The following is a 17,956-nucleotide window of genomic DNA, read 5'->3' on the forward strand; positions in this document are numbered from 1 at the left end:
TCCAATAATCTACATCAAAATATCACGCCATTGAGTCACGAAAATATCCCAGAGCGCCTATTGGGGTAGCCTATCTATCCTATTGTGCTATGATGCAAGAACCGGGCCATGTCTAGTACCTCGAATAGTCTTCCTGGCAACCCTCATCATTAATTCAAATCCCGAAGCTGTCATCTGGTCAGAATGTAGTTCGAAGATTGAATATATTCTGTAATTACCTTAGTTCCCAGTCTCAAGGGTCTATACTCCATGAGCATGCGCGAAGTCCGCTGTTCTGGAGATAACTTCAAGGTGTCATGGCCTGATCTTGAATGAGATTAGCATTTGGAAGCATTTTAGGAACAGATCCAGTAGTCTTACAGTGACCTGCGATGTCTTCAAGGATTGGACTTAGTAGTGGCGATGGGGAGGGGGAGGGGGAGGAGGAGAGGGCAGGTAAGGGAAGCGGAGACTGTTGATTGCACCAACAAGGCCGTCGATCAGGGGATCGCCAGTTTGGAGTCGAAACTCCCTGCGGTCAGCCTGAAATGCTGGCGGGATCGTGGAGGTTGAACGGCGAATCACGTAGTCTATAACATAGAGTCCATTTCGCTGGTACCATTCGCCCTGAGCCATGAAGTTGACCAGGATTCTGGTAAGGGAAATCATGTTTCCATACTGCTCCATGTGGGTCAGAGCCAGACCGGAAAGCTCAGGAAGATGGAAAGCAGCCGCTTGAGCGTTGACTGCCAAAGCATCGGCGAACTCCCGCTCCAACCTCTCCTCATGGATCAAAATGTTGCAGGGAACCATATTGTAGTTGCCGGTCTGTAGGTAATGAGTGATGATTTGAGCCTGACGCTGGGAAATACCAGGCCACTTGAGAATACCACCCTCAAACATCGCAGCGAACACGGGGAAGCGGCCAACAACAGGCCAGGGCAAGCAGACTTCGCCATGGGGGAACTGGATGGCGACTGTGAGCTGGGAAGTAGGACTAAGATTGATTGTTAGTAAGGAACAACGAGACAGGTTGATACAGATACATACAGACGTTGGCCTATGGCAGCAATGGAAGCATCCTTGGAAGATTCGGCACCAAGACTGAAGTTGATTGTCAGCAAAGAAACATGAGAGGAGAAGAGACCGATACATACAGACGTTGACCCATGTCAGTGAGGGAAACACCGTTAGAAGAGCTCTTGGCTCCGGCGGGCTGCTGCTCGGTTGGGCCCTTGAACTCGACGGGTCCAATGATTCCACCAGACTTAGCGACATCCATAGCCCACCTGTCCCTGCGAGACTCCCGCTTAGAGGGTTCCTTGTGGTTGTTGCGGTTGTCAGACATGTTGTCTGCTTTCGATCTTTGATTTTCTTGTAGCAGGGGAAGCAGGTTGCCGAGTTTGTAGAGGAGTGTTGGAAGAAGAAGGGAAAGAGGGAAAAGTTGTGGGTGGAAACAAGAGGATCCGAGCCTCTTGTGTAACACAAACGCACAATCTCGCTCCTTGGCCCTCTTCTTATTGTGAGACTGAGCTTTGTGGTGGGCCAGACGCCTGCAGCTCCACTAAGAGATGTGACTACCCGCTGGACCACCCCCTTGTCAGTGGTGAGTCTTCCTTGCAGGCTGCAGCTTTTTGGTATCACTCACTGCTGAACTTTATTTCGTTTGAGAACAGATCTATTTTGCCTCAAACCATTTGCTTTCTCTCAGAGCCTCAGATGCAAGCCACCAAACACTCTTCTAGGTAAGTTGATGTCAAGTAATTTCACCAAGACCCTCTGTTACTAAAAGGATATTGAGGTGAGCTAACAAGATTCCCAAGCTGATATGATGATAGAAACACTGAAAGTCGTTCTGCTGTCGATGCTACAGGACTCGAAATGACCTCACGATCCCCCATACCGAGTCATGTTACATTTCGTTATTCGTTGACTACCCTGTCACTAACCACACCAACATATGAGTAATGAGAAAGAGAGAGTCATAAAACATCAGTGAGGACTATTCCGATACTGCACCCATTTTGCATTGTAGAAACTCTGAATCGCATGCAGGTGCTGCTACAGCACTTTCTCACAACATCTTTCACCACTTGAGCAGTCAATTTCGTCCTGCGGTCTCTCCAGGACGCTGAACGACCAGCGTGAATTTGGTGGACGATTATACATACCGACAATCGCTCTACTATCTTTGCTCCCCTGTCACCTGCGCGCTGTCCCGTCTTGCCCAGCCCCTGAATCAGGAAAATTAGCCTAGATCGATCATACATCCAGATATGCCCTTTAAGAGTTGGATCCTGTAAACTTCGGAGTAACTAGCCCCATATACCTTCTATATGTGATCAGGCGATGGCCGCCGAATGCAGTGGTGAATACCAGATGAATCAGGTGCAAGGTCGAGACCGGTGGAGCGTTTCTAATCATTAGATTTAGTACCAGACGACTAACAGAAGATTAACACATAGATTCGCCCTCGACCAGGAGCCATCAACAGGATGTAGCCTTTCAAAAAGGAAAGTGTTGTGTCCTAGTATACTGCACTGAAAACTGCCCAGCACAAAAACTGATCTTTTGTGTACTATTAGGCCATGGCAGACCTCGAACAGCGTCTCATGCAGCATGGTATAAAGTTATTTGTAAGTTGCTTGTGGCTTCTTCTCAGCCTTTACTAACCGAATCGCATAGGACTTCCATGTGGCACACGACGAAGCCCCCCCTATCCTCCCAAAAACAAGTCTACAAGCACAAAAATTGACTTCGTGATCTTTAAGAGCAAGTGGAGTCATGAATATCTAGCAGACAGGCCAATAACACAATGACGTTTCAGAGAGGCTCGACTCTAGCCATCCGTTCACCAAGAGATTCCCTAAGACTTGTACAGCACGTCTTCTCAGGGCTGCCGGCCTTAGTTTGCGACAGGCCGAACAGCAATGGCGCTCAATACGCATCAGGAGCTGTAGGATCAATGTTCCAGAATCCCTAGTCGATCTTGTCAGCGGCAGTGTTTGTTTCAGGGGAGATGAAGGTTCACGTACCCAGTCAAACATAAAATCAGGTTCCAGCATTTCTATACTACCCAGCGTTATGGGGTTAGGCAACAAAGCTGATGATGTAAATTCTCCGGGTATTGGCATATCTAGCAGCAGTGCTGGGCCCGGTACAGTGGCAGAAGAAGCTAGTCCCTGGAGTGTTTCGTTCACGGATAAGTCAGACTGCGCAGCCTGGAATGGCGTCATGGTGAAATGTCTCGAGGTAGATTTGGCGAGGCTGTTTGAGATGATGCGATTCATCGCATTCCACATTGGCGTTGCTTCTCGCCCCCTCGTGAGCATGGTCTTTTTCAATGCGTCCAAGGCGCGTGACCGTATCGCTTGTCGGTTGGGAGCCTCGAGGTCGGGCATGTCAAGCTCTGAGACAATATGCATGATAGGTTGGAAACATGCATGACCACCAATATGCCATCCAAATCGCTGGGCGTCTTTATCGCCTGACATCGTATTCAAGCTTTCGATGAGGCTGACCGATTTATCTAATATTCTTAAGGTATATCAGCCTTGGTTCTTGTCAAAGAAAGGCTGTGGGCATTGTTTCGGGGTCATACGTACATTTGTCGGACTTCAGGCGTAATCACGGATTCCCGGTACTGCTTCGGCGTTCGTAACCAGAAGATAGACCAGCAACGCCATTCAACTACTGTTGCGAGTCCAATTGCCATTCGTTGCTCCGGAATCTGGGGACTGCAGTATTGTAGATATTGTGTTTGGAAATGATTGACCATCTCATCCACCATGCCCCTAACCTCCTCAAATAGAGACCGAAGCTTAGCAATTGGGTTCATGTTGCCATTATGTTTGGCTTCTTGTGATTTGGTCGTTCTTTCAAGCTTGTAAGTGCCTCGAACAATTCGTCTAAAACAATGGTGACCATACAGACGGATCAAATGAACCGTCATGTCGGTAAACCCAGCAGGTGTTGATGTCCCGTCGAGACCCCCTTCAATGAGATCTTTATCCGAGATATTTCGTGGAAGAAAGGTAGTGAAGTCCTCGTCTGATATAGTCGGCTCTTGACCCCTGCTTTCTGCAGAGCGGTAGTCGAGGTGGCATATCTGATGCCACAACCTGCGGCGAATCTCGACTTGGATGACGTCCATGCCCGTGGACGTGAACAGTGAGGGCTCTCTGTGAAGACCTTGCGAAAGCGCCATCTTGTGAGCGAGACCTAGAAGAGTCCAGGTTTTTGCCATGTCATCTTCCCGCGACTGACAGGTCTAGGGGCAAGTTAACTAGGGCTGAGACTTGATATGGGAGTACAAGCTAACCAGAAGCAGTACAAATGCTTGAAGTACTTCAATGCTTGGTGTAGTCAAGAAGTTCTCTCTCTCAAGACCAACCTGCACGCCACATTGAAATTGGGAAAGAAGTGATTCCTTTTCAGCAGAAAATTGCAACAATACGCCTTCAGGCGAGAGACTGTTGATGGCTGAGTAGAAGACAGCCAACGCCAAAGGTTCGAAGGTATGAATATCCTCCCTGGAGTGAGCGGCCGGAAAGTCCTCATTGTCAGAGCTTGAAGCGTTCACGCCGTATGTGTAATCGATGTACTGGATGAGTCGTCGTTTGAGCGTAGGCTTGTGAACTATCCTAGTCATCGGATCAACGTGAGAGTAGAAGATATCAAATAGAATCAAGCATATGTCTGCTGAAGTCGGCGCCCATGTCCTGAGGTCATTCGTCGAAGATGCTGAAAATGGAAAGGGGGAATCTAATCGAACTGTCGGCAAGCCTTCCCTTGGTGCATCGACAGACGGGCCTCCGAGCAGCATCTTAACATCACGGATCTGGAGTCTTTTGTCAGGGACAGAAGCTTTAGTGAGGAAGTAGACTTACCTCATCGGCCAGGAGAGAGTAGTGAAGAGATGATACCCAGCGAGATTTACCCCCCTGGCCTTCAAGGAGCAAAGCGCCATCATAACCATCGGTTGATAAGGTTTCCGACTGAGGATTCCGTGATGAACCCAGTCCCTGATGCTTTGAATACGGATGTTCCGGATTGGAAGTTGTCTCCGCCGGCTGTTGTGCGATGGCTGGGCCACCGCCGAGTACACGCTCTAGAAGTTGCTCCAACCGTTCAAGGCGGTTCCGGATCTCGTCTTGGCCAGTTGGTCGGTTGCTTCTTGACACTCGGTTGCCGTTTCCAGGGCGGGAAGACTGGGAAGTTGGTTGCTGGCTGGTGTAAGTGCAAACGCGATTCCCCTTCTTACATGGCGAACAAACTGGCTGTGTGTGATCGCACTTGACTTTTCGATGGCGACAGGTCAGACAAGCTGTGATGACACGCTTTCGGTTGGTTTGATTGACTTCGGAATTACCGGGCTGGGTATCCATCGCTGGAGCTAAGGTCCTGGGGGCTGGAAGACCAATTGATAGGACTTGAAGCTAATGATGAGATGGGTACTGAGTGAACAGAGGTGAGTGGTGGAGAATAAGACGCGCTTATGGCCTGAGCGTTAAAAGAGCGTCTATCGATTTCAGCTGGCAGGCAAAGGTTCCTATTGGCTCCACTGACGAGGATGTTAGCTCACAAACAAGGTTTGCCTCATCAACAACTAGCATAATTATTGATATGGTAAGACTTATCATACATAAATAAGAGATATTGAGTTAGTATATAACAGCCAAACGTGCTTTATGAAAGCTGGGACCATAAACCAATAGGGCGAGGCGAGTATTGGACATTGGCCTGGCAAGTAATGAAATAAATATAAGGTAATGTTGCACTCAGTAGTAAGGAAAGAGGTTAGTTTGCAATAAGAATTAATTATTTACTGCCCTATGATTCTCAAATTCAAGCATATGCCCTTTTATTAAAGTCTGGGAGCATCAGTAATAATTTACCTATTATATTTGGACATATTAATAGTTTAGTAGTTATTAAAATGTTAATCTATCCTTGATTTATTCTTCTATCATGTTAAGAATGACCGCATATTACTGTTAAAGACCCGCGTCCATGTTTCGTCCCTTTGGTTATTGCCCACCTCGGAATTTCTTCTTCCTTCACATGCTCCCACATCTCAGGGTTAGTGCTTGTCTGCAAAGATTGATCTGGTTTATGCTGACTTTATAGTCGCCAGACAACGATTCAATCAAGCCACTATTGAAATTTAAAAACTGGAGATAAACTCTAGAAAGTCCCTGACGATGAATGGTCAAAATGTCTGGATCTACGGCAACTATCTGACCGAGTCGTAAGTATTCGAAGCATAAGCTACACGCTTACATTATTTGGCAGCTTCTTTACTGACCAAACACTCACTAGTCCTTATCCCCATAGCACCGTCCAGGTCATGTTTGGTGATGACTCAATCTACTGGATCTCAGTCCATCTGTTGGATAGGTATCCAAGTTTAGGCTCTCCTACGACGCTTACAGGGGTGTCGTGAAGCTCAACTGGCTGAACGAAACACAGACGGACGCCTTCATCCGCTATCTCCGCAACGGAAAATGGCAGAGACGTAAGTCAGACGGCTTGAACGGATCGCTGGAATCCTACAATGGGATGCAGCACTGTCTGTCGGCCCACGGTCTCGCTTTGGAGTACGAAATGGACGAACTCGCTAGACTTACCTTTGTCGACTTCACCAAGATGGCTGATCGACTCTCAATCTTCGAGCTCATGAAGATGCTCAAAGATGCTGACTGGACACTTCACAGCAACCAGACTGCATTGGCTGACTACTTCACCCAACGAGTTGCCATGAGCGAAGAGACCATCACCGAGGACCAGATCACCATTTTCAGAAGCGGAAATAGCGCCAGACGAACTTTCGCCAACGTCGCCCTCGTGGGAATGATCGAGATGAAGCACAAGCTCCAGCAGTATGAAGAGAAGTACGGACCTTTGGAGACTGGGGAAGACTCTGTAAAGACAGAGGGCGGGCCCTTGGAGTAAGACAGATATCAACATGTTATCTGTGCTTTTTTACGGCGCTACAGAGATAAAGCATTAGTCTCGACAGAAGGGTGAAGTTAGGAGGTGCCCTGGTTCAAGTCAAACGAGACAAGTTTGGTGATGGAAAGAACAAATCCCTGGGAAGGCTACGGGTTGGGATGTTTCTGCAAATGCTGCAAATGCTCCAGAGGCGTGTCGGTTGTTAGGGGGTTCAGACCAGCTTTTTGTACTTCTAACATGAAAAAGAAAGCCGGCGTCTACGGTTTAGAAGGTGCGAGAGATCACCAGCAGCCTTTACTTCCTGAGTAATGATTTCAGATATAAGCACGTCGGATAAGTTGTAGAAATGTCTTCGGACGATCTAACGATTCAGAAATATGGCCCAATGGCTAAAGGTTTACAGCTGCCACCAATGACCTTTGAACTGTTTCCTTTATCCAATCTTCTGAAGCTGAAAGCCCTAATTAAGATCCGTCTTCTTCTCGGCAGGATACCCAGAAGTCTTCCCATCGTCGTGTGCTTCATCTTGTGAATTGGCCTCTGAATCTTCTGATACCACTTCCCGAGCCTTTGCTTGCCTCTTCCTATCCCAGGCCAGAAGGAGCTGAACAACGGCGGTCCAGACGACTGATGAAACAGTTAGTATTGCATAACCCAGTTGATCGATCAGGTTTTCGGGTGACTTACTCAGCAGAGCGTTGAGCACGGTGGACCATGTGTAGCCCTTTGCAGCCCTGGGGAAATCCGTCGTCTTCCAGACAAAGTTGGGAGCCACGGCTTGGACCACATAAGCGAAGTCGTTAGCCGCAGCTACTAGTAAGGCTCGTTTCTCGGTATCGGCGGAACAGATCTCGTTAATCCAGCTGAGAATGAGGGGGCCGGCGCCATTCTAAGGGTTTTGTGAGCACTTCTGCCGTTCTCCGCTATGTTGGGTGTGAGAGACTTACACCAATGTTGGCAAACCAGTAAACAAGAGTTCGGTCTCTGTTGTTTCCGTAAAGGGGCATCTTGAGAAGAGCGATGTTGAAGGCCATCTATTGAAGGGGTCAGTCATTGTCTGTTTTATATTTGAAAATGGTAGTGAACTCACAGCGATTATGGCACCGGCGTAGATGAAAGGCCATCGGAGACCCTTCATGGGCCCATCGGAAAGCCAGCCCCAGAATAGAGCCATAACGATGAAGATTGCAGTCGACGGTAGAGGCAAGTTGTTAATTTGTGCGACTGAATAAGAGGTGCCGGGAACAGGGGGAGGGTCGGCGTTGAAGCTCTTGAGCCAATAGCCCATGGCTGGCTGGGGGTATGCGTTGTTCCAGAGGACATAGATCATAGCTAAGTCTTAAGTCAGTAAAAATCACAAGGCTCGTAGCATCCGGTGTCTTACGGAGGAAGTATGTGTGCCAGCTCAGCAGAATGGACTTGAGCTTGGCCTTTGTCCACTTCTCCTTTCCAGCCCGCCCGATAGCGTTCATCCGTTCAACAGAGATCTCGTGCTCCCTTTGTGTAGTCCACCAAGTCTTGACTCCGTCTTGAGGAAGGTTGGGGAAGAAGAAGTAGCCAGCAATGGCGAGGGGAAGGGTGATGATGCCGTCGATGATGAAGAGCCAGCGCCCTATGCGTTGGTCAGCGCTACGTATCGAAGGAGGAGTGGTGAGGACTTACAGCCTGCATGACCGTGGACGCCATTCAAGTTCGTATAAGCAGCTGCTTGTAAGAAGCCACTGAACATGTTACCGATGCTACCAGCCAACCAGAAGATCATGGCGCGCTTGCCGATTTCGCGAGGGGTGTACCAGGAGCCGAGCATGTAGTGAATACCAGGATAAAAGCCAGATCTGAAGCATGTAAGCCAACTGGATCATGTAGATAGGGATGTAATTGGATTCACTAACTCGAAGAGACCGACCAGGAATCGCAAAGCGTACAAAGCCTTGTATGAGTGCACAGCTGAAGTGCAGATAGTTGCAATGCCCCAACCGACTTCAAGTGACGGGATAACCCAGCGCGGCGACACTCGAGTGAGAAGCAAGTTGGAAGGGATTTGGCCGACAACATAACCCACGGTCCAGATGGATGTGCCTGTCGGATGTCAGTTGGATTCGTAACGCCTATGGTATGGGTGACTTACTGGTGACGAGTTCGTTGCCATACATGTTGAGCTCCTCCTTCATCCCACTAAGAAAAGCATTGTTGACGTTTGTTTGATCAATATTCTTGAGGAAGTAACCGATCGAAGCAAACGTCAAGACAAAAGCATCAACCTTGAAAAGAAGCCATCGCTGCTCCTTGGGCAACTCCCATGTATCCCAGACATAGCTCTTCCACGACTTGCCGCGCTTCTCGCTTTCCTCGTACTCAGTCGCTGAGTTATCGGTATCGCGATCGTAGCGACGATCATCGACCGCAACGGCAGTCGTCTGTTTGACTTCAGCCATTTCTGATGGTGTTTGCTTGGCAGGCACCGTTGTTGCTTGGCGCAGCGTGGCTTGGGGTTGAGACAGACACAAAGAAGTTACTTAGAAACGAGCTCATACTTGGCGAGATCTGCAGTTCTTTTTTATACGCCGTGTCTTGCATGGTGGGTATGCAGTCATTGTTGCTAGCGATCGCGTCAATTCAGATGGGGTCCACGGGTGTTATCGCTGCTACCCAACTTGGCCGAAGTGAACGAAACTATGGGTCGATTTAATCGATAGAAAGTCGCAGCGATTTTCCAACTCTTCTTTTCTGATAGGGTTGGTTGGCCGACGTCGGGACGTGCTATGTGGTGCGTGTTGCGTGATTCTGGGGTTGATGACACCTTTAGCCTTAGACGGTAATAACGGACGGGGTCCCTTATCTTTAACCATTGCGCAAAATAAACTCGGACCCGAAGTGGGATATGTCCATGATATATCTCATCCCAAGTATGCATTGTCTTTGAGAATTCGGTCTTCGGTTGTTTTCGAGTGTCAATTGGTCGGGTAACTGGGATATCGACAGAGGCCTATGAGAGTTATAGCTTAGACAACAAAATCACCATTTAAACTTTCGTTTCATAAACAAAATCTGGGTTCCAGGGGGGTTATAACAAAAAACAAATGAAGCATTCGAGAAAGAATTTGTAAGATACTCTTGCAGAGCCTCACTCATCCCAACTATAGTCAACGCCAACAACATATGGTTCCACAGTAGGTGGTCCAGACCTGTTTTCCGTTCTCTATATCCGATCCTGAGATGCATAATGCCTGGTACTAGTCAGGCAGTGGCGTTCAAGATGGCAGCACCACCTCCTCTGCGTTGTATTCGTGGGGGTCGGCGAAGAGACGGGCAAGTAGGGGTCAACTTGGTCAGGACTAACCGAGAGCTAGGGATCTGATATCAAGATCCCTCAGACGCAGAGTCGTAGTGCTCGTTTCCCCTTTCTGGCCATGCCCCACTCATAGGCTTGTCCACTGTGAAATGCTGCAAACCCGACTCGATATTGTTGGAATCTTAGAGTGAACCCACTTTTTCATTTTCCATCTTCCTCCTCAACCTCGATTCTCGTACAAGGAAGCGCGTCACTTGGGAAGTTTCAAGACACTCAGAACTTTAAGTTAATGATATCCCTTCTTTTCATCGTCCTTACAAAATCTAATACATCTGACAGGCGAAGCGGAGCCATTACCAAGCCTAGTTCAACTCGACAGGGGTTTGAGCACGCAAGTCCCATAGCTTATTCGCACATCGCTCCGGACCCGGGAGACTATACCCGCCACATGGCAGACCTGAACAACGTTCCGTAAGCATTAAGAGCCCTACTTCGTGACTGAACCGTGCTATGATTGGTTGCTAACTGCTCCAAGTGTTGGAAGATACATGATCTACAACAACAAGAAAAAGAGAATCAAAATACCTGCTTCACAAGTCTCCAATCATCCAGCCTTTGAGAAACACTTCACCAGACCCCGTCAGTCCAGGACTCGACGCCTGTATTCCGGGCGTTGCTCATGCATCATCGACATCGTCACTGTATTTCTGCGCAATGGCAGATTCTACAACCTCCACACCGGCCAGTGTCGTTGCATATGTAAATCAACCAACCTCTTTGCCCGAGCCATCGCTATTTACGACTTCGCAATCGAGTTCCAGCTCCATGCGCTCGCTAGACTGGTCGTGGAGGACCTTCCCAAATTCGCAGAATACATCAAATCCACAGACGTCCTCTGTTTCAAGCTGACCTACGGTGAGCCTGTGACACCGGAGTTTGCGGGGATGTCCAGACGTCCGCGGCTTCTACAGCATGAAAAGCTTCTCCAGGACCTGGCTCGATTGGCGATGGCTCTGCCTGGCGATACCAGACTTAATGAGGGCGGGGTATGAGAGCAGCACCGAAATTATGCGTCATGTTCATAGTGTCTTCCCTCGAGAGGTTTCAGGTTGAAGCAATGTATTCAATGGGTTTACTCTCTCTTTTTTGAAACCGAACTTCATTTTGCAAAGTACGAGACAAATATTTTCAAAGATGGTCTCACACACCGTAAATGCTCCACGTGATATAGAGGATGTATTTGACCAATAAGCTTCGAAAACATGGCGTCTTGGGTTCCCACCGTTGTCCTATTTGTGACGTCTTGATCTTTAATTCTTAGAATACTCCGCACCAGACCAAACATCTTCAACAACATCTAAAAGCTGGTGCCGCAAACATGTCAATCACTCACACTGTGCTCTTTCAATTCAAAGCCGATGTCGACCAAGACGACATCAAAAAGGTACGTGACACAAATAAAGGTTGTTTGGCCAATTGACTGACAACCCGATTTCACTTAGACATGCGATGATTTCCTCCAACTGAAAGACCAATGTATACACCCTACAAGCAACAAGCCTTACATTGCGTCACTGCAAGGCGGCAAGGATAACTCGCCAGAGGGGATGCAGGTAACTCCGCCCTGTCATCCTTGCGTGAATTTGGTGCTGACTGACGGTAGGGCGGGATAACCCATGGATTCGTTGCGACCTTTGAGTCAGCAGAGGATCGTGACTACTACGTCAAGACTGACCCGGCTCATCAAGCTTTCATAGCTAACGTTGGTGGTCTTCTCGAGAAGGCCATTGTGGTTGATTTTACGAATGGCGTTTACTAGAGTCGACCGGGAACTTCGCTACTAAAACAAAACCTAATTTGACCTTCATATATAAGTGAAAACCAAATGGATACAGTCTCTTTATTTCAAATAGCCAATAATACATAAAGCCAGGATACTCCAGTCAAAACCAGTATGCAGACAAAGGAAATAACAAAACCAGCACGGCGCCCACTTCATCTCACGATACAGAGTTCACACAGTCCTTCTCCGTGAATTTCTTGCATGCTTCCATTCCCAGATCAGCGCAATTGCTAGTCTGTTATTCACTTTTGAGGGATTTTACTACATGTTTCAGTTAACGGGTGCGAGGTTGCATAAATGTAGAGCCAACATCCATCGATTACTATATATGGTGTAAGTCAAAAAGTTTACGAGACCATGTACGTTTAGGGTAGGCAGTGCACCCTACCGCTTTTTGGTCGGCGGTAAATCTTAGGCGCCTTCAACTCCTCCCATCTACAGAGCCCTTGCTTTCCCATCACTAAACCCAATCTTTTCATTCAATTGATTCACAAAAATACTGTTTTCGCCAATCCAGATGTCGTCTCAACAACTTGACGAATCAGCAGCTCAAAGTGGCTCTACCAGCAACCAGACTGGTCCAGAGTTCAAACAACTCGCGATAGACGTCTTAGATGAAACCCATCAGGATATTTTTACGAGTGCAGTTGCACGCATTCTCAATACTGAAGTAGCAGAGACTACATATGCTCAAATCATCGATGGACTGCCCCTGGGCGAGGTCGCGTTTGAATCAAGAGGTGGAATGCCTCACCGTGATCATCCTATCAATCATTGCCACGACGAGCTGTGCGCAGGGGTTCTGGACAAGACACGAGAGTTCCGCAGCAGATTTGACCCTCTTATACTTAAATTCGACTCTAGAGTGAGTATCGATTCTCATATAGTCTTACGTCTATCGTAATAACTAATTACCTTGTGACCAGCTTCTGTTCGCATACCAAGCTGCTTCTCCAGGGTCACGATCTTTCAATACACGCCTCATCGAGATAATCGCGATAGCAGTCCATCAGATCGCTGTGATTCTCTTCAATCTTGATGAAGGCCTGCACAAGAACGATGGCGTCATTGAATGGGCACCACCAAAATCCGACAAGATTTGGTGGACACACTGCCCAAATGGGCCTGAACCCACGATTTTCTTTCATCATTGGTATTTAAGCCACGATAGGTACCCCAACGGGGTAGCAGAAATGGTTGGGTATTGGGCCGAATCTCGAATTCTTGGGGGTGTCGTCTTATTCGACCGGCGCCAGCCAACACCAGGCTTTGACGTGGACCGGGATGCTATATACATCCATCCTGATAGAGAGAACGTAACCTATAGAATCTGTCGCTTGACCTCTGAGCAAAAGCTACAGCTCCTCAACTTTCTTACTTCTGAAGACCAAACCCCTAGCCCCCTACCAATTTTGCCCGACGAGAAAAATGATTACCGCATCGACCCTGAAGAATCTCCTGAGACAACCGGGATATACAGGGATATATGGGATCGCTCAGAGCTTGGTGAAGATGTGTATGATCAAAGACTGAGGGATGTGTGGAATAAACTGGACTATCTCACTCACAGTGACAAGGGTGACGCTGGAGACCGAGCATTAGAGAGACGAGGCAGAATATCCCAAAGATATTGTGATGGTGAGGCCTGATAAGCTGTTATATACGAGTACAGCATCAAGTTGCGGGAATTAGAGTTTCTTAAATCCTTCATTTGCTATCTTCCGATGTCAACGGCTACATAATTCCATGAAACGATTAATTCATAGAGCCACCTCAGACAGCTGACATTGACAAAAAAACATGTTGGGCCTCGTGGCCTACATGATACTAGCGAGTTTGTTCCCCCTATGTGATTGACAAGCCCTTGGAGTCCTGGTAGTACCTAGTCTCAAACTCTTAATACTCAGTAGTCGGGCTGGTTAACCACGAACTCGCCCGCGTTGGGGAGGTGGTGGCTGACAAGGAAGCATTTCTCGGGCTCGATGATTTCCGGGCGAGGCCAGTAGTCCTTCTGAATGATGCCAGTCTCACGGAACTTCATGACTTTATTGCGAGCGGCGTAGATGGCGAGCTTCTAGTTGTAGGCCATGATTCGCTGGTTTTGCTTTTTGTCGAAGTTCTTGATGGTTTCCTTGACAGCGGCTTTGTAGTCAAGCCAGCCGAAGAGGTCCACGTCATCGCGTTCAACAGCGTTGCCGTTACGATCCACCCAAGAGACCCGCCACTCCAGGGTAATGTGGTCGACCTTGAAAGCCATGTAGGCATAGTCCCACAAGCGGCGTCCAGACTCATCAAGGAGTCCATCCTTGTTGATGATGGGGCCGATGTCATGGTTTAGAAGGCCAGCACGGAAAGCATAGTCGGTGAGGACTCGCTCACGAAGGACAGGCTGAGGCCCAATTTCCTTGTCAGTGTCCCAACCAAAGAATACAGCGGTCAAGAAGTAGTGAAGATCCCCGTGCTGGATGAGGTGAAGTCTCATGTAGCTACTAGGGTGGCTGGAGTCAAAAGATCGAAGGTACTTGGACAGACAGTCAATCTCAGACGGACCGAGAGTAGTGGGTCTGGAGATATACGCGAGCGGATTGCGGGTTTTGGCGTATGCACCAGTTGAGTAGATGTAGCAGATTAGCATCGGCTCCTTGGGAGGAGGAAGCACTTTGGGATAGGTGCGTCTAGCCCTCTTCAGGACTATGCAATAGTTAGCCTTGCCACGGATTCGTAACTGCCGACTCTCTACTTACTCTCTTCCTTGATTTGACCCTTAACAATGATATGACAGGCCTTCGCCTTTTCCTCGCGAGTGGGGGAGTCAGCACGGCTGTCCGGGCTGGGAGTGGGAGTAAAGTCCCGCATGCTGTTGTTGTTGATGGGGATGGCGAAGAAAAAAACAAAAACCGAGGCGAAGAAACGCGATTGAAATAGACGGGACGATGACGAATCCCGTGACTTTTCCGCGGTGGGCTCTGTTACAAGGCTCTTTCATGCACGTTGGGCAATATTCAGGGAGGTCTAGTCGCCTTGGCAGTGCTCAGGTATCGCTCCGCATTGGTCTTTGGCTTCATCACGCGGAGGGGTCAGTGACAAAGGCAACTCCGTGATTATTCCACAACATTCGACCCTATTGACTTTAAACACTCATCCAGTGCATTATATTGTCTTATAGACTGATGAAATCATAAGAAGTCTTCCCAAATAGCAAGTGTATGACTGCACTTGCTGCCACGCGGACTAGCATAGGTCGGCGGACACTTGGCTCCGCTGCTTCCCCTGGCCACAATAAAAGATAACTCAAGGCTCTCATTGCCTTCTTAATGTTCATAGTTACTTATTTCCAGCGGGATATTGCCCGTTCGGATGTGCTGATTCGTTGTCAACAATTTTCGGAGTATCATTTCTGCCGGACGTGGAAATTAGGGGCCTGTGCTGACCACACCTGGATTGTTGATGGGCGCCGCCCTGTCTAGCACCTCTTACTGACACTTTCAGGCAGCAGCGTTACTCTCCCGCTGTTTTGGGGGTCAAAGTACGGATAGCAGGCTATAAACCGCCACTCCAAACTAAGTAAGTGGCATGCCCCTTATCCTGACAATACTATTCGTAGTGCTGCCGAAATACACCTGCTTATTGTCATAATACTCGTTCTTTAATATTACATATTGTGTAAGATCTGTTCGAAGCTCTCTACCTCAATGGTCGGAGATCGAGACCATCTCTCCCTGAGACTCGCCACATCACTTTGTCGTCCCTCGCCAACATTGGACGAAACAGCGAAAACCGAACTCTTCAACCACACTTCTTGACTTGGCTCCAGTGTTGCTGTTATGTCTACGGATGCAACTGGAATCAATGTTCGCTGGCAAACGATATTCGTGTTGGAGTCCGGCTTCAGAGGGAAGCTCTCCACCTCAACCCTTTGTCTATCGAAAAGAGCTTCAGTTATAATACCACTAGAGCCGGGTTTAGAAGAGATGATTGTTGATATTTCATCTGAGAAGCTGCCCTCGAAACGACCAGGCACAGCATCGTCGGGTACTGGAAGCGTTGGCAAGTTCATCCCATCTGCTTGCTTACGGCCATTTATAGCGAAACCACCTTCAACGACGCGAAGCGACTCGATGGGCTTCTGACATCGTATGCGGTGCATTCTTACATGCCAATCCGGCCATTGTTCAGTCGGCGGGATCAAGATCGTATCGACAGCCACGGCTCGATCTCCCCAAGGATACCATCTCACGCTTGCAATGGAAACATTCATCACGCTCTGGTTATCAGTCTTTGTCGACATGGTGCCAAACTTGACTTCATCGCACTTCCACTTCACTGCCCAAGTTTCTCCACCATCTCGGCTCAGCGCCAGTTGATTGTCCGGAGCAATCTGTTGGATCAGGGGGCCCGTGGGGACGGAGAAACCGAAAGCTGAAGAATATGCAAACTTGCAGTATTTGGCTTGGTTGGCTTTCATCGGCCAAGCAACGAATTGCCCTGGAGTGAGCATGAAGTGGTGATTTCCGAGCGGGTGGTTGCATAGGATTTGCTGAGGAGCTCGGACGACTTGTGTCGGGGGTTCAAAGGGCGGATATGGAAGGGGTTCGGATTTCCAGAATTCGTCGTCGGCACTCAGGCCAACAGCTATAAGTGTTTTGAGGCACCAGTACACGGATTGGGGAGAGTTGTAGTCTTCGGCCATGTACATATTTCTGCCGGTGTTAGTGACACATCTACTTAGTACTACGATCGACTTACGGATACAGCCATCCAATTGTAAGAGTGCCATCAGTTGAGAAGATGTCACTGGAATTATGTGCCCACCACCTCAGATGCCGGGCTAGGAACCCCCTAATTGCTCCTGGTGAATCAAGCGGCTTAGGCATATTAGGCACCTTGGCAAACGCCAGCGCGCCAAAGAAACCTCCGCAGGCAAAGCGATACGTGAGGGATCTACCGAAAGCAATTGAAGATCCTGTTTGTTGTTAGTCTGCTGTTAAGTTCATTTCTGCTTATAGCATACCTTGAGAATCGAAGTATCTCCATATCTGGGCTCCGAAGTCTCTGGCTCGTTGTTGATACATCTCGCATCGCGATTCATCCAGATCAGCGGCGAACTTAGAGTAGAGGGCCTGAGAGAACTGAATAGCGAAGCTACCAGAATAGTAGTCTGCTTGTCGTCCGGTCCCGACGGTATCTCGACGTCCCGTCTTCTCAGCCAGCTCCCTTTCTTGTCTCGCTTGCTCGACTGTCTGCCAAGGGCCATCCGCTGACCATCCATCACCGATGTAGAAACTGTCTAATAGCTCAAGGTCGGAATCCATCTCTTCCTTGACTTGTGAAAAAGGGACGCCGCAAGTCTTCACTAAAGCGAGGTTGCAGAAGACACGAAACCAGCGCCAATTCGTCGGGGGCATTTTCTTTCCGCGAATCGAGCTCAACCAGTTCATGATGTTCTTCTTTTGGTCTTCGTTCAATGGCTCATAGAATCGCTTCGGTGCTGCTATGAGCGCAAACGCTATCATCTCTGCCTCCACCATTCTTTGATCCATGTCGTTCATAGCCCCCCAATACTCCGGATGCTGAGGGTCAGTTCCTGCGATCAAGCCGTCAACCCATGGCTGGACTAGCTCATCTACACGGGCTGCCAGGTCTCTATTGGCGATGGAGCCATATCCGAAAAGTAATGGCGCGATCGCCCATAAGGGCCGTGCAAAGCCTTCTAATTGTGCTGCCGACTCATCGAAATGTGCACCTGTCGCGACTGGGATACGAACGCGAGACTTGCCAGGTGAGAAATGTTGTTTTAGAGGGTCGATTAGAGCAATTATGGCTTCAATAAAGTCATCTCGGCTTTGGAAAGGGTTGTCGGAGAATCCTGGTAGCGGCGGCATTTTAGT

The 17,956-nt window shown here is 48.4% G+C and overlaps 9 protein-coding genes across 9 annotated transcripts; 4 read left to right on the top strand and 5 right to left on the bottom strand.

Moving 5' to 3' along the window:
- Nucleotides 1-390: 390 nt before the first annotated feature.
- Nucleotides 391-1,327, bottom strand: BKA55DRAFT_534795 (uncharacterized protein; the record flags this gene model as incomplete). The annotated part of the gene is made up of 3 exons (XM_046189628.1): nt 391-976; nt 1,030-1,083; nt 1,137-1,327. The coding sequence occupies 3 exons, from the start codon at nt 1,325-1,327 to the stop codon at nt 391-393; spliced, it is 831 nt and encodes a 276-aa protein (XP_046053568.1).
- Nucleotides 1,328-2,450: 1,123 nt separating this feature from the next.
- Nucleotides 2,451-5,450, bottom strand: BKA55DRAFT_635382 (putative C6 transcription factor). Its single transcript, XM_046197009.1, has 5 exons — nt 4,869-5,450; nt 4,301-4,819; nt 3,585-4,249; nt 3,015-3,516; nt 2,451-2,958 (listed from the first exon to the last, which is right to left on the bottom strand). Exons 1-5 carry the CDS (start codon nt 5,364-5,366, stop codon nt 2,917-2,919), a joined length of 2,226 nt encoding a protein of 741 aa, XP_046053569.1. The 5' UTR covers nt 5,367-5,450; the 3' UTR covers nt 2,451-2,916.
- Nucleotides 5,451-6,182: 732 nt separating this feature from the next.
- On the top strand, nt 6,183-6,933 carry BKA55DRAFT_685322 (uncharacterized protein; the record flags this gene model as incomplete). Its single annotated transcript, XM_046198774.1, has 3 exons — nt 6,183-6,229; nt 6,301-6,378; nt 6,414-6,933. The coding sequence occupies 3 exons, from the start codon at nt 6,183-6,185 to the stop codon at nt 6,931-6,933; spliced, it is 645 nt and encodes a 214-aa protein (XP_046053570.1).
- Nucleotides 6,934-7,393: 460 nt separating this feature from the next.
- BKA55DRAFT_502605 (major facilitator superfamily domain-containing protein) lies at nt 7,394-9,368 on the bottom strand (the record flags this gene model as incomplete). The annotated part of the gene is made up of 8 exons (XM_046186935.1): nt 7,394-7,560; nt 7,621-7,822; nt 7,881-7,967; nt 8,024-8,265; nt 8,318-8,545; nt 8,596-8,768; nt 8,826-9,012; nt 9,062-9,368. The coding sequence occupies 8 exons, from the start codon at nt 9,366-9,368 to the stop codon at nt 7,394-7,396; spliced, it is 1,593 nt and encodes a 530-aa protein (XP_046053571.1).
- Nucleotides 9,369-10,499: 1,131 nt separating this feature from the next.
- Nucleotides 10,500-11,409, top strand: BKA55DRAFT_557119 (uncharacterized protein). The gene has a single exon (XM_046191770.1). It carries the CDS (start codon nt 10,774-10,776, stop codon nt 11,275-11,277), a length of 504 nt encoding a protein of 167 aa, XP_046053572.1. The 5' UTR covers nt 10,500-10,773; the 3' UTR covers nt 11,278-11,409.
- A 141-nt stretch (nt 11,410-11,550) lies between these two features.
- Nucleotides 11,551-12,324, top strand: BKA55DRAFT_734189 (uncharacterized protein). Its single transcript, XM_046201253.1, has 3 exons — nt 11,551-11,669; nt 11,728-11,838; nt 11,889-12,324. The coding sequence occupies exons 1-3, from the start codon at nt 11,604-11,606 to the stop codon at nt 12,042-12,044; spliced, it is 333 nt and encodes a 110-aa protein (XP_046053573.1). The 5' UTR covers nt 11,551-11,603; the 3' UTR covers nt 12,045-12,324.
- Nucleotides 12,325-12,585: 261 nt separating this feature from the next.
- Nucleotides 12,586-13,717, top strand: BKA55DRAFT_590298 (uncharacterized protein; the record flags this gene model as incomplete). The annotated part of the gene is made up of 2 exons (XM_046195068.1): nt 12,586-12,933; nt 12,995-13,717. 2 exons carry the CDS (start codon nt 12,586-12,588, stop codon nt 13,715-13,717), a joined length of 1,071 nt encoding a protein of 356 aa, XP_046053574.1.
- A 425-nt stretch (nt 13,718-14,142) lies between these two features.
- BKA55DRAFT_534801 (uncharacterized protein) lies at nt 14,143-14,924 on the bottom strand (the record flags this gene model as incomplete). Its single annotated transcript, XM_046189629.1, has 2 exons — nt 14,143-14,759; nt 14,813-14,924. The coding sequence occupies 2 exons, from the start codon at nt 14,922-14,924 to the stop codon at nt 14,143-14,145; spliced, it is 729 nt and encodes a 242-aa protein (XP_046053575.1).
- Nucleotides 14,925-15,720: 796 nt separating this feature from the next.
- BKA55DRAFT_534802 (uncharacterized protein) lies at nt 15,721-17,950 on the bottom strand (the record flags this gene model as incomplete). Its single annotated transcript, XM_046189630.1, has 3 exons — nt 15,721-16,768; nt 16,815-17,031; nt 17,080-17,950. 3 exons carry the CDS (start codon nt 17,948-17,950, stop codon nt 15,721-15,723), a joined length of 2,136 nt encoding a protein of 711 aa, XP_046053576.1.
- Between the last annotated feature and the right edge of the window lie 6 nt (nt 17,951-17,956).

This window comes from Fusarium redolens (assembly GCF_020744475.1).
Source record: "Fusarium redolens strain MPI-CAGE-AT-0023 chromosome Unknown BKA55scaffold_3, whole genome shotgun sequence".
In the NCBI taxonomy this organism is placed as follows: Eukaryota; Fungi; Ascomycota; class Sordariomycetes; order Hypocreales; family Nectriaceae; genus Fusarium; species Fusarium redolens.